Raw genomic sequence first — 13,659 nt, 5'->3', positions numbered from 1 at the left:
ACATCGAAGCTAAAATATTACAAAGATCCTATTTTTTAACAACAGTGTTAGTATATTATTATAAAATGTATATAATATGATATAGTTCTAGCTTTTAATATTTAAACCTTGAGAAGTTGAAACTCTATCACTAGGATAATTATAATTAGGCAGGATTGCAAAATATTTATACACGTTATGATGCAATAGAGGTATAAATAATTAATAACGTCAAAAAGTTTGTGCTGTTATAATATTATATTCACTTTTGCACATCTGTTTTGTACTCATATTCGTTATTATTTGAAAGATACTAATACTGAATAATCTAAAGCAAATTATGTTTATGAGAACATTTATAAAATAACCACCGACCACGTTTCCTAATTAAACAACAAAATAAGGTAATAATGTATGGTGTTTATATTAGTTTAGTAATAGAATTATACACCGTTTTCAATGAATGGGGAAAAAAAATAAGACCCATTGCGATGCTATACTGTAAAATATACTTACCTCGCAAGGGTGGACTGGCAAGTAGGGACAGTGTATAGTTGCTACAATCCACGCTGTATGCCCATAATAACTTTCATTTAATTGTTTGTGTGTATATGAGGTAACTGCATTTTTTTTAGAAATTTTTTAATCTAAGATCGTAATTGTTACTGTTGAAAGCAACCCGGAAAGGAATAGCATTTAATGATCTCGAATGTTATTTCTATAAAATTAATACATGAAACCTGTGCTATCCATTTAGGTATACACTCAGTTTTACTAATAACCATGTTAAAAACTTATAACTTTGCATTAATCTCGTTTTGAGTAGAAACTGGTGTAAAATCCTTTATCTTGAACTCCTTTGACAAACTGAAAATACCACTTAGTATGTGCAAAACACACAGTATTGCTACTATGAACGAAGACAATTTGAACATTCTTTCGCCCCCAAAAGCTTCGTATAAATAACCACCAATTAGGCTTCCGGCACAATCGCCTACGGACATAAAATCCAAACATAAATCAATACCTATTTATTGTCATGATAATATAGTATTATGAAGTATATTACTTACCACCAGCAAGGAAAAACCCGATTAAGCCCATCAATGAATTAAGCTCATCGGGAGGACAAATGAGCTTAGCGTAAGACATCCTAGTGGCCTCGGCTAACGCAAAAGACATTCCGTTTGATATTTCTATTAATAAAACCCACGCTGGATTCAAAATGACTGAATAGAAAAACATTCTAGCACTAACAACTACTAATGTCAAAGACATTGATTTCAAATAGCCCAACTTTTGTATGATCCAACCAGACAAAAAATAAAACGGTAACTCTCCGCCGAAACATTGGACACCTTGAGCGAGACCTTGTAGTGTTTTTATCCATTGACGTTTATTACAATCGTGTTGTGAAGTCATTTCATCCAAATACCTAAACATATTTTCAAATTATTAATTTGTATATTAGACTGTGTTATTATCAGTAAATTAGATTAAGTCTTTTACTACTTGTTTAAAAACATAAGTACTACACATTTGTTTTGTGGTGTTTCATGACCTCCGTGTTAAGAAAAGTTTTATATTGAAATTTGTCTACATAGCAAATGAGAAATACGAGTATGTTATTATCTTGTGTATAATGTACTTAAAAAAAAAAGTATTAACAAACACTGGTTAAAATTTGATCATTATAAACGATTGTTTTTTAATCTATGACTACTCTTGATAGGATTTGAATAAAGCAGTAAAAGACAATTTAAAAAAAAACCTAACATATCACTATTTTAATTTTTATGTGTATAAAAGTATATGTTTACTTTACCAAAACAGGTAATAACTAATTATGCCATGAAAAAATTGCATCACTAAGATCCAGACAAAAAAAATAAACACATAGCCTTTTTTCAATAATCTATATATATTAGGCTGAATTTTGCTTTTATTTTCTTTTGCTTTGTTAGTATCAACGACCTAGAATTGATTGAAATCAACATTTTAGGATAACTAGTATATACATGATATGATATTAAACAACACTATAGCTATAAGATTACTTTAATTTTAAGAATCACAATAAAATGGCATATTGAAATTAAAAGGCATGTACAGTAAACCGGCATATAGTTTTTATTCTTGGGGTCGGAACTGAAATAGTCTACCAGCCAACCGCTGGCAATCGAAGAAATTCCCCATCCAACAGACGACCAACATCTAATCTTGCCATAATTTTCATGTTTGTTGCCTACACGTAATTGGCAAAATGTAAATTTATATTTTAATAAGAGAAAATAGCAGCTTTAGCATGGAATGCCAGCTGCATGTCATAATCATAATGTTAGCGACATTAAAATACCTATAATTAGGTGCAATTTACGCGGGAACAAAAAGTGTTGAGCTTTATATTATATACTCGTACGAACCGCATATTACCCAAAAGATCAAGACACAGAGCGCTTTGTATGGCACTAGGTACGTAAAAGGACATCACCAGTAATATAACAACAATGAAAAACAGCCAAAAAGTATACAGCCCGAGAACGTTTCTTTTAAATGTAGGACTAGAGGCCAATTCGTTCAAAAGATGAACAGAACAATTCACATGGCAGTTGGTGTTAATCTGACTTTGGCAATACAATGATGGTATAGGGCTGTCATTGATATGAGCTGATAATATGCGAAACACATAAGTATTTTCAACCTAAAAAGAAAAAAAAAATAACCGTACAACTCAATTAAAAACCGAACTGTTGGTATAAAACGCAAAATCAACCGCATATTATTACATGTTCTGTAAAATATATTTCAGTCGAGATATCGATTTGATGTCTGTCTTCTTTCGTATTACTTGAATAATTATCTGAGTTTATCCACTTTTCTATTCTCGTAAAGTTATTATAATATTGGTCCAAAGATTTGGATTTATCATCATAATTAAAAGGGTTTTCTTGACAGTTAAGCTAAAACATACTTTTAATTAGTGTAATTATGTATACAATGTATATGGTTGCATTTATTTACAAATAATTTATAAACAATTCACCATGGCATAATTAGATAAGAAAATATATCCAAAATGAAATCTTAAACGAAGTTTAGAACCCCTATTTTTGAAAAACAACAAACGAAGAACCGGAAACAATTGCTTCGTTCGAAGAACTCAAACCAAAAAGTATAGTTACTTTTAAATAATATTTTTTTTTAGTTCTCGTTCAAATATAAATATGTTTGTACTTCTAATTTCTTTATTTAAATTTACAACAGTTTTCAGAAAGTAATTGTACGTATGCAAAAACTTTGGAAAATATCATTTTAAACGGTCAATTGTTTTAATTGGACTATCATTGAATCAGGTTTAGTTAAAATTTACATTATTTTGAAACAATAAATTTGAAACCAATAAATCTTGAATCAAATTTACTTGGAAACGATAAACATCATTCATATCCTTTGCCCTAACTCGAAATGCAAATGTAGTTGAAGGTTTTATATTGGAACATTTGTATTTATTCTTCAACAACTTATACCTGACAAAAAAAATGTCCGTTCATTTTCGAATCCAAAAATTGTTCTTCGTCACATTTGGGTAGTTGGTTGAACTGTGAAATTATTTTTAAATACGTGTTGTTTCCACATCTTAACTCTGAATTTGTTTCAAGCGGAATAGCAGGAACAAAAGTCATTAAAAATCCAAAAATTCCAAAGACTAACACCCCAGTCGAAAAAACTAATTTTCTAATTCGATATTTATCTACTAAATATCCAAAAATAGGAGAAGCAATCATAGTTATTATCAACGCACAAGTAATCATAGTACCATAGATTGACATAGAGTATCCCATCTGTTTTGCTATTGTAGGTAGGAACATGGCTAATGGCGCTGCACCTATAATGGAAAAAAGTCTTAAAGTTACAATGAGTTACAACTTGACATGCTTAGAAATTAATATTTACAAATAGAAAATCTATTCATCTAAAGACTAAAACTAATTTTATTTATTATATGATTATTGGTTACAACTTACATTTTAAAATTAATTAATAGCGAATTTTAAACACAATCGCGCTGGCGATATTACTTATCGTCCTCCCTACTTAAACTATTTTCATTAGTTCCCTGTAATGTGATAATATTACAAGTGTTAATCATAAGTTTGATACAGTTTACGATTTTTATTTTTTCCCAATTATTGTTTAGTATTATGTATAGGTAAACAATTTATTCTTATGAAGTGTTCTTCAATGTTTAGCCAATGAGGCAAAACACTCAAAGGTTTGATTTGTTCAACATTTTTAAAATGGCACATAGATATGGTGATATAATATAATAATGTCACTGTCAAGCATTGATCGGTCCCACGACCGCGACATGTAGGAAAGTAAAATTGAACATGACGTTTTATTAGATACTCCTAAAACGACTTCAAAAGATAAAACGTATGTTGAATTGCACGTTTTAAAAATAATCTAATCAATATATTTTCAGACAACTGAATTTGTTTTTTTTTCAAGTACATGTTGACAAACCTTTAATTATAACTTAAGAAGACTCAACACAACCGTAATTTATTCACGAAAAATGTTTTGTGGGGAACAAGTATGCGAGGGCGGTATTGACAGTAACCGTATACAATTTTTACAATAAATATAGAAAAACTTTATTTATGTCGTAACATTTTTAGTTTTTTGAACACAATAAAAATTATTCATTCATAAAAAAAATGTTTTCTTTTTAAATTTGCTTATAAAAAATCAAGTATAGTTATCAAAAGAATAAAAACGCTACGGCATAGATAAAGTAAGGACTTTATACATTGTGTAAAATTGGTTAATCTACTGTTAATGCCTACATACTTGCCTCGCGCAAAGCAGTAAGCCTGTAAAAATTACTGTGGTAATCCGAAAAAAATGGCAAGATAATAAGAGTCGTCATTAATGTATTAGTAAGTACACACTATGGTTCAAGCTCTAAATTAAAATTTGGCAAAAAATTGCCTATACTTTGCTCCCTCTTATGGGATGTATGGGATTCGATGAAGCGCCCTCTTATAACAGTTCATCGATATAAATGTAAGTAAGATTTCCCACATTTTTAAAGTATTCTTCAAATAATTTTAACTTTACCTAAACTAACTTACTATAAACTGTTATGCATTGATCATGATTAATCGTATACGGATTCTAAAAATGTCCATTATGTACTTACCTCCTAAGAATAAGAAAAAACTCAATTTAATAAGTGTTACATTTCTAGGTAATTTCGTTTGATCCATTGTATTAACCTAAATAATTATATTTATTCAATGAAAACTAAATACAATTAAGTACGATTTTATTTTTATGAGTAATTAAAATTAACAATATTTAAGAAACATAATATGTAGCTAATGCAACCAACCGAGAGCTATTAAACATACCATTCACAATTGCAGCAATGTATTAAATACTTATAAGGCCTATAGGTTATCAAATCAAGTGGGAAAAAAATATACATATGACGACAAATTAAATAAAAGATCTCACGTCATATTATCTTTATACGCTATTTACAAAAATATAAAGTAAAAAAAAGGGTTCTTATCTTATTAACATTAAAGTGATGAATAACTATAATTTATGATTTATTTTCTTCTATGCACATTAAGCGTTGCATAAAATAATAAATATAAATAAAATTTAAGCAAAAACGACAGAGTATAATTATTATATTGATTATAAATTCTGATTATCCTGGTTACATTTGGCGATTTCTGCTTTAAGCAAAAATTTAATTTTTTAATAAATACCTACTTATAAAATTAATTATACTTTCTTAATGGTAATTTATAAGTATCTATTATAAATAATAATAATACTAATAATAAGACCATATTATTGTTGAATGATGTACTTACCATATTAGATACACCTGCAACTCGTTTGATTTACAGAAATGGCAATTGCAGGAAATTAAAAAAAAAAAATTACGTAAGATAATTAAAAGTTGTATGTAATCAAATAGTATCTACCTACTGGTATTATATCTTCAATCCTTTTAAGATCTCGATTTGTGTAATCATGGTTATAAGTATTTTTTATAAAATTATGAAAAATAATATTCTACACTATAGGTAAATAACTATAAATACCTAATGGCAAACTCTTCTTGAATGAACTCGATAATTTATTATAAAAATATACTTTTTTTTTCTTGAACTAAAAAATGTAGGCACTCAAATTATATTTCATAAAAAAAACGTATTAACATTCTATTCACACTTAACAGGCATAGTATTTTTTTTTAGTATTAAAATAAAAGTTGAAGTGTTGTTTAAAATGCTCTAATGTTAATCGACATTTTCTTCTTGTTCACTTAATTTACCAAACCCCATGCTCTACCCCCACCACCATATCCTTGTATCTCATTAAAGGGTATGTGAGAGGGGGGGGGGGTTAGTTGTTAGGAGGAGCGAGTTGTTATATAAAAAATATAACGTTATATTATCTAAAGTTTGTAAAAACGGTAATTTTTTATTTTGTTTTAAGACTGTTGTTTCTGTTTTCTAAAAAGGTTTGAAAATTGATTTTTATTTAATGTCCGTTTTATTTTTTTGTTTTTAATATTGTTACAATTGTAATATTATAAAAATACCGTTTTTATTACAATAGTTTACAATAAAAAATACTTAATATTTTTTATTTTTAAAATAAATAATGTATAAAAAATGACATGGGAGTTCGACAAGGAAATGCCTTTATCGACTTCAAGAAGGCATACGACAGTATCCATCACAAAAGCTTGATAAATATTCTTAGAGAGTATAACTTCCCACAAAAATTAGTAAAGCTAGTGTCGAAACAAGCATTATGGAAACATTCATAAAAATAAGAGTAGGAGAAGCTGAAACCGACCCAATAATAGTGAAATCAGGCCTAAGACAGGGGGTCTCTATGTCACCTGTTCTATTTAATCTAGTATTAGAAAAAGTTATTAGGGAATCTAATATCGGACCCCAGGAGGGGGTGTCACTACAAGAGTCTTCCGTGGCATTATTGGCATATGCAGACGATTTGGTCCTCATGGATAAATCACACGATGGCCTAAGAACACTGTTCGGCCGTTTGGAGGAGGCAGCGAAGAAGGTTGGCTTGCAAAACCGAACACATGGTGGTGGGGAGAAGAGATAGTACGAGAATGAATCCTTCCTTAAGAGTGGGTAACCACGAATTCAATCGAGTCAAACAATTTAAATACTTAGGTTCGGTGTTGACCGAAAAAAATGAAACTGAAAAGGAAGTAGCAGCAAGAATCCTGTCGGGAAACAAATGTCTTTACGGACTTACAAAGATACTAGGGTCACGGTCCCTGTCGAGAGAAGTAAAGATACAATTGTATATTACACTATTACGCCCTATAATTACATACGGAGCAGAAACATGGACATTAAGAAAAACGGAAGAAAATAAATTGATTATTCTGGAGACGAAAATCCTAAGAAAGATCTTTGGTCCAGTAAAAAACGAGGAAACTGACGGATGGAGAATAAGAAAAAACAAAGAACTAGAGGAACTCTTTCATCATCCAAACATATTTAATATAATCCAGAGTAGGAGGTTACAGTGGGCTGGTCACGCCTGGCGTAGTCAGAACCCACTACTGGAAAGGCCTCTTGGACGACCCCGTTTAAGATGGGAAGACGTGGTAGAGAGACGCAGAATCGTTAAATGGAGGCTCAGATTAGAAAACCAAAGCAGCTGACAGAGAGACTTGGAGGATTGGTTGTTTGACGGGATGGTCCTAGTGGCCGTTAATACCCAAGAAGAGAGAAGAATGTATAAAAAATAAAATACAAATTCATATTAGGTATTAGCATTTGCTTCCAGTTTGTAACAATTTACTCTACATAGACTTGGGTAAAGTAAAATATATTTTTTTTTTTTCAATTAAAATGTGTATTTATTTATTTGTTTTTAAAGGTAGCTAAGAAAAAGTGATCTTAAAAATATACCTACATTCATTTGGAAAATAACTAAATATTATAAAAATTGTTACAACTAACCCAAGTGTGGGTACGTGTGCAATAATTACCGGCCCAGACGCGTCAAGAATGTATATTGTTGTACTGTTTTACGAACAGTAGTAAAAGTATAATATTTGAAACGTCTTAAAACTCTTACTTCGAATATTTTCTAATTCGGCACTACAAACTCTTAAAAAACTGAAAACGTGTATACATATATTACCAACTAAATATACCTTTTTCTATGTTTTACAACAAATAATTATAAATTATAATTTATACTGAATGCCATTACATAAAACCAAGTGCTAACTAAACTACAGTGCTATCAACTGACAAACATGATCAACACTGTTGTAATGCCAGTTTCATAAACAAACCTACCGATTATCATATCACCAAGTAGTAAGTTATCAAAATATATTATCTCTCCAAAGTCTCAAGTGATAACACAAAGAATAAACATTCTTATGCTAAGGAAAAATGCTCGTTATTATTAATTATTATCATATAATGTAATTATTTGATACTCGATAAACATAATAATAGGTAATAATACAAATTACATAGTGTTTGACCGTTGATGTGTTGTGTTATCGAATTTCTGAATTCTGAGGATAATGTTTCGGTATGAAATTTTTTGATTAGACGGTAGCGTTATTAGTTATTAGTGCGCAGTAATGTTATCGCGATAGTTTATTTATAAAGGTAGTTTATTTTTTTATTCCGATGTACATGCAATAGGTTTATTTTTTAATAATGAACCCTAACAATGTAGTTTAATATCTGCCTATTTTTCCAGTCACGAAACGTCTCCGAAAATGTATGATGCAGATAACCTGTCATGTGGAAAGATTTTCTATTCAGTTTTATTAGAAGAAAAATCGTGCTGTCTGTAATTTTCGGCTGCTCGCTAACATATTGCATCGTCAGTTTTTTAGTAATCGTAAGTATGAAGCGTTTATAAAAAAATAAAATATTATTATTACATGTTTGTGTGGTTTATATAAACAAGTTTTTTAATATTTTAGCCACCCAAGCCTTTAGACACATGGAGGTTACCGACAAAAGTAGATCACAGCTCGTTCGTATGGATTTCAGCAGAAGGAGAATCGAACAATACTGTGCCTCAAAATTGCAGGAACACTGTTCAAGGCAGAGAATATGTTGCAGATGACAGAGGTAGTTTCATTTAAAAGAAAACAATGAATTTATTAATTTTACTGGTTAAACTTATTTTAACTGTTATACACACATAACAAATTTGTACTTTTTGATAAACCGCTTACTGTTTTCTGTTACTATTATTAAAACCAATACAACTTATGCTAACATTAAAATATTCCACTAAACTTCATAAATATCTTGTCCCAGTTGGTATGATTACTTTTAGAAATATTTAAGTTTTATTTGAGTTTATTAACAAATAGTAATTTCTAAGATTTTTAATATATTGATGACTTTATTAAAAAATGTCATAAGCATAATGACGATTTTACAAGAGAGCTACGATTTTACTAAGCTTAGTAGAGCTAAGCGATCTACTATAATATGTAATACTACTGATTGTTTGATAAAATATATTATGTTAATATAATATAAACTATTATTTTTTTTTTTTTTTTAGGTTACCTCTGTCTAAGAGGTGATGTTCAAGCTAATAACTGTTGTGGATCTTCCGATAAACGTTATATATGTGATACCTGTAATAAAGACGGCTGTTGTGTATTGTACGAACACTGTGTATCATGCTGTCTAGATCCACAAAAGGTAAAGATAATTACTACATATTTTATTATTGTAAAAACTCATTTTTTGTTATAACACCTATATTTGTACCTTTTACAGAGAAAGCTTTTACAAACGGTATTAGGAAAAGCCTCGGAAACTTTTCGAGTACTATTTGCGGCTATCAATGATCATTTCGAACTATGTTTAGCTAAATGCCGAACAAATTCTCAGAGTGTTCAACATGAGAACACATATTTAAAACCAAACAAACATTGCTATACCACTGCGGATAAGGTGCCCTGAACAATACAGTCGGAATATGATGTTGTATTCAGTTACATTAATTTTAAATTGCATAATTAATTAATTTATATTTCATTCTAAAATATGTCTATATCGTTAGATAATTGTAATTAGACTACATATAATTGTAGTGCATGGGCTAATAATCAATTATGTAATCAAATGCATAAAAAATGTGCATGAACAGAAAATAAAATAACAAATTTATAATATTACCATAAACTCATTTTTGTAACTATAATTTTTTTTACTTTAAATAATATTTTATTATCAAAAAGACTAAAACTTATTTTGCTATCAAAAAATTAATAAATTAATATTTTTTAAAGATATTATAGCAATTGATTTTTAGTAGGATATATTCAGAAGCGGACTAAACAAAACAGTAAATTTAAAAGTAGTCCGCATCATTTTAAAATTTCTAGATTTTATTTATTGTTCTAAAAATGTAATTCTAAACCATATTACATTCTAAAATGTAATATGGTTAATACATACAAAGACATACATACAGTGTTCAAAATAAAGCCAAAACTCAGTTAAGCTCTATCGTACCTTGTACGTATTTAAATACTACACACTGTTTCACTTTATCAGATTTCAAAATATTGTAATTGAAATACAAATGTGAACTTTATGTTGTAACATTGATTCTCATATTTTTTAAGTTATATTAGTCAATAATTATACGAACAATTACAGGTTTCTTTACTTAATATATTATATATTTATATTTTATTTATACAACAGTTGTGTGTGCTGTATTTTTTAAGTTTTATTTATGTATATTTTCTTATTGTCCAGGTTTTTTAAAAATAAATATTTATTGTATATTTACCTATTTTGAAGCTCGTGTTTGGGTAATACATGTTTAAAACGGTTTTTTTCGTATTTTATTAATTAAGAAATCACTACCTACCTATATGATGTACCATATTTGAGGGTTGCCTAGTTATTACCTAAATATTGCCTAATTATTAATGAAGCATTACGCTATTCATATATGATACCCTGTTTGCACTACCGATTTAAAATTGTAAGTTCTTATATAATATACTACCTCATTAAAAATAATTGTGTGCAAAAAAAAAAACTATTATTTATATTAATATAATTCTTTACGTGAACAATATACAAATAACAATACTTAGTTATGACTTATATTTTTATTTAAACAAATTATAACCTTTAGTAATACTCGTTGTTTACTCTTTATAATACAACTGTCGAACGATGTCAAACCGAATGTCGACCAGATTTTAAATAAAGTCATTATTTTACTAAAAATTATTGCTTGATAAAAATAGATGCTTGTTGAGTATAATATTTTATTTTTTAACTTCAAAAACATCAATGGATATATTTATTTGAAAAAACATATGAGTTTATTTTTAGCATATTTTTCTAACTCTATTTTGTATCTTCTGTTAAACATTTTTAAAAGTTGGTACAAAATTTAAAAAAGTTACCACCATAAAGTCTCTAAGACTTTAAAACTCAATAAGACATATTTAACTAACTTTAGATTAATACAATTATTGACTAAGATATTTCTTACTTTCATCAGTTCAACAATCCTTTAAGAACTACCGCATACATCACTAGGTCAAGCCATTGATTAATATTGATCTTGTCTTAATAATTTTCTCAGTCAGCACAAAATTAAACAGCCACCGACCTGGGACGACCGAACCATTGTATTATATGTACTAAACCGTATGTCCGTGACTTATTCAAATTTATTTTTGTTTTTGAATAATCTCTATTATTATAAGGGTTTTAAATTTAGGACTAGTGTTGAAGACCGGTAGAGTAATGCGCCTAAGTAAAAATAAAACTACACTCCACCCTCCTCCCACTAAATAAATATATGATTCAATATAGAGTTAACAAAATATGTACACTAAAATAGTAAGTGGTATTCTTCGGATCAACAATATAATTATGTGTTGAATTAAAATACAATTTAATTTTCATTATTACTTATGATATATGTTATTATTATTCACGAATGTTTTGATTTCTACACATTATTGTGTTAGTGTGCTCTGAGCTAAGCAAATATTATTTAGAATTAGAACTTATAAGGAAATTTAATGATTATAACACACAAGCAGCGACTTTTTAGTATGTGGTCTTTACCTAAGGTTATAGTTAAATTATTAAAAAACCGCTTAGACCCTATGAATATTTTAACTATAACGAATAGGTCAACCTATGTATTAAAAATGTAACACAAAACATTTCTTAGAAGTAGACTACATTTTTCATTAGAGTGCACCATTGCATTTCTTAGAATATTACTAATAACGGGTGTTAGTGTGGAAAAATGCCTAGACACCGTTAATTAAAACCAGAGTCTATTATAATAAATAAGCAAGCTCTAAGTGTTTTTAAATAGCTTGGCGATATGTGTTGTTCAGTTGTATCAGTTGTTCTTCGCCCGTCACATCAGTCACATAATCAATCTACTCGACTAAACCGACGCTGCTCATTAAATTTAAGTTTTCTGCACACTGCAATTTTCGACCGCCAATAGGCCGTACCAAAATGCTGGAATTCGGGCCCGATGACTATAAAGATTATGTCTTTAACGTACGTCTGGCCAAATTGTTGGGTCTGTGTCAAACGCTACATCCGAAAAATGCTAAGTACTACGGTTACAATATCTATCAATTATCGACCATGTTCGGTATGGTGCTCGTGGGAATCACAGCGGCCGTCAGTGGACTGACGGGAATGTACCATTGGAGCAACGACTTGACTCAGTTTTCCTTAGTGTACACTACATGCCAAAATCTTATGTTTCTCATTTACAAATCGACAGCGATGTTTAAGAGATCCGATGAGATCTGGGACTGTTTGGACGTGATTAGATTCGACTTTTTGTCCTACGAGTTCTACGACAAAACAATACTGAAAGTGTGGCAGACCCGAACGATACGAATCACTTATGCAATATGCGCCATGTCATTTACCGCGACTGGACTTTGGGCTGTGGGTCCCCTTTTTATTAGTGAAAGCTATGTCAATTTAAGAAACCGCGACGGCTCGTACGACAGCTACCGCCTAAGCGTGTTTAATTTCTATTTCATGGTATCCTCAGACGTGTACAACGAGTATTTCTTGATGTTCCACATAGTCGAGACGTTGATTGTCTACACGATAAGTATCATAATGGTGTTATCGCATGTAGTGGTAATATCTTTATTCTACGCCATTGCCGGTCAATTAGAAATAATCAATAATGCACTTGAGAACTTTGAAAAAAACCACATCAATTTTCAGGCAGAAGGTAATTTATATTTTATACTCTGCTTTTATGCGTATGTGCTATGTCACATGTAATAGCTGTTCTGTTTCCCTTAAATGCAAATTTTAAATTATAATTTTTTCTTTATGAGTAAAACAATCCAAAAAATGTATAAATGGTTTAGGTAACTACAGTCAAAGTGTAATTTACCCTTTTTCTACCTATTCTAAGGAAAAGGGTTTTTATTTTTTTGTTTGTCAACGTTTGTCGTTACTACTTTACCTAAAAAATATTCCATACAAATTTAGAACTAATAAGACTGTATAATAAAATGTATAACTTTTTAAAAAATGTTATACATTTTTCTTGATTATGATTTTTAATTTTTGTCAA

At 29.5% G+C, this 13,659-nt stretch overlaps 3 protein-coding genes across 6 annotated transcripts; 2 read left to right on the top strand and 1 right to left on the bottom strand.

Moving 5' to 3' along the window:
- Positions 1-80: 80 nt before the first annotated feature.
- LOC126840886 (uncharacterized) lies at positions 81-5,397 on the bottom strand. 3 transcript variants are annotated; one of them, XM_050576879.1, is made up of 8 exons: positions 5,186-5,397; positions 3,507-3,865; positions 2,766-2,939; positions 2,413-2,680; positions 2,037-2,224; positions 1,805-1,953; positions 1,053-1,414; positions 82-973 (listed from the first exon to the last, which is right to left on the bottom strand). In XM_050576879.1, the coding sequence occupies exons 1-8, from the start codon at positions 5,250-5,252 to the stop codon at positions 774-776; spliced, it is 1,767 nt and encodes a 588-aa protein (XP_050432836.1). In that variant the 5' UTR covers positions 5,253-5,397; the 3' UTR covers positions 82-773. The 3 variants fall into 3 exon arrangements, with proteins under 3 accessions (XP_050432853.1, XP_050432836.1, XP_050432844.1); XM_050576887.1 differs by lacking the exon at positions 5,186-5,397 and adding an exon at positions 4,005-4,126; XM_050576896.1 differs by lacking the exons at positions 1,805-1,953; positions 2,037-2,224 and having other exon boundaries at positions 81-973; positions 2,403-2,680.
- A 3,036-nt stretch (positions 5,398-8,433) lies between these two features.
- LOC126843052 (SREBP regulating gene protein) lies at positions 8,434-11,115 on the top strand. 2 transcript variants are annotated; one of them, XM_050580368.1, is made up of 5 exons: positions 8,434-8,607; positions 8,782-8,925; positions 9,011-9,161; positions 9,607-9,749; positions 9,828-11,115. In XM_050580368.1, the coding sequence occupies exons 2-5, from the start codon at positions 8,824-8,826 to the stop codon at positions 10,011-10,013; spliced, it is 582 nt and encodes a 193-aa protein (XP_050436325.1). In that variant the 5' UTR covers positions 8,434-8,607; positions 8,782-8,823; the 3' UTR covers positions 10,014-11,115. The 2 variants fall into 2 exon arrangements, with proteins under 2 accessions (XP_050436325.1, XP_050436319.1); XM_050580362.1 differs by having other exon boundaries at positions 8,434-8,687; positions 9,828-11,114.
- Positions 11,116-12,563: 1,448 nt separating this feature from the next.
- On the top strand, positions 12,564-13,361 carry LOC126841809 (uncharacterized). Its single transcript, XM_050578472.1, has one exon. It carries the CDS (start codon positions 12,564-12,566, stop codon positions 13,359-13,361), a length of 798 nt encoding a protein of 265 aa, XP_050434429.1.
- The last annotated feature ends 298 nt before the right edge of the window (positions 13,362-13,659 follow it).

Source organism: Adelges cooleyi, unplaced genomic scaffold (genome assembly GCF_023614345.1).
Source record: "Adelges cooleyi isolate 19-005CV unplaced genomic scaffold, UGA_ACOO_1.1 ACOO_flye_CR_arks_rails_tigmint_CR_PRNA_108, whole genome shotgun sequence".
In the NCBI taxonomy this organism is placed as follows: Eukaryota; Metazoa; Arthropoda; class Insecta; order Hemiptera; family Adelgidae; genus Adelges; species Adelges cooleyi.
Note: the sequence above shows the minus strand (reverse complement) of the source record. Positions and strands in the feature narration are given on the sequence as shown.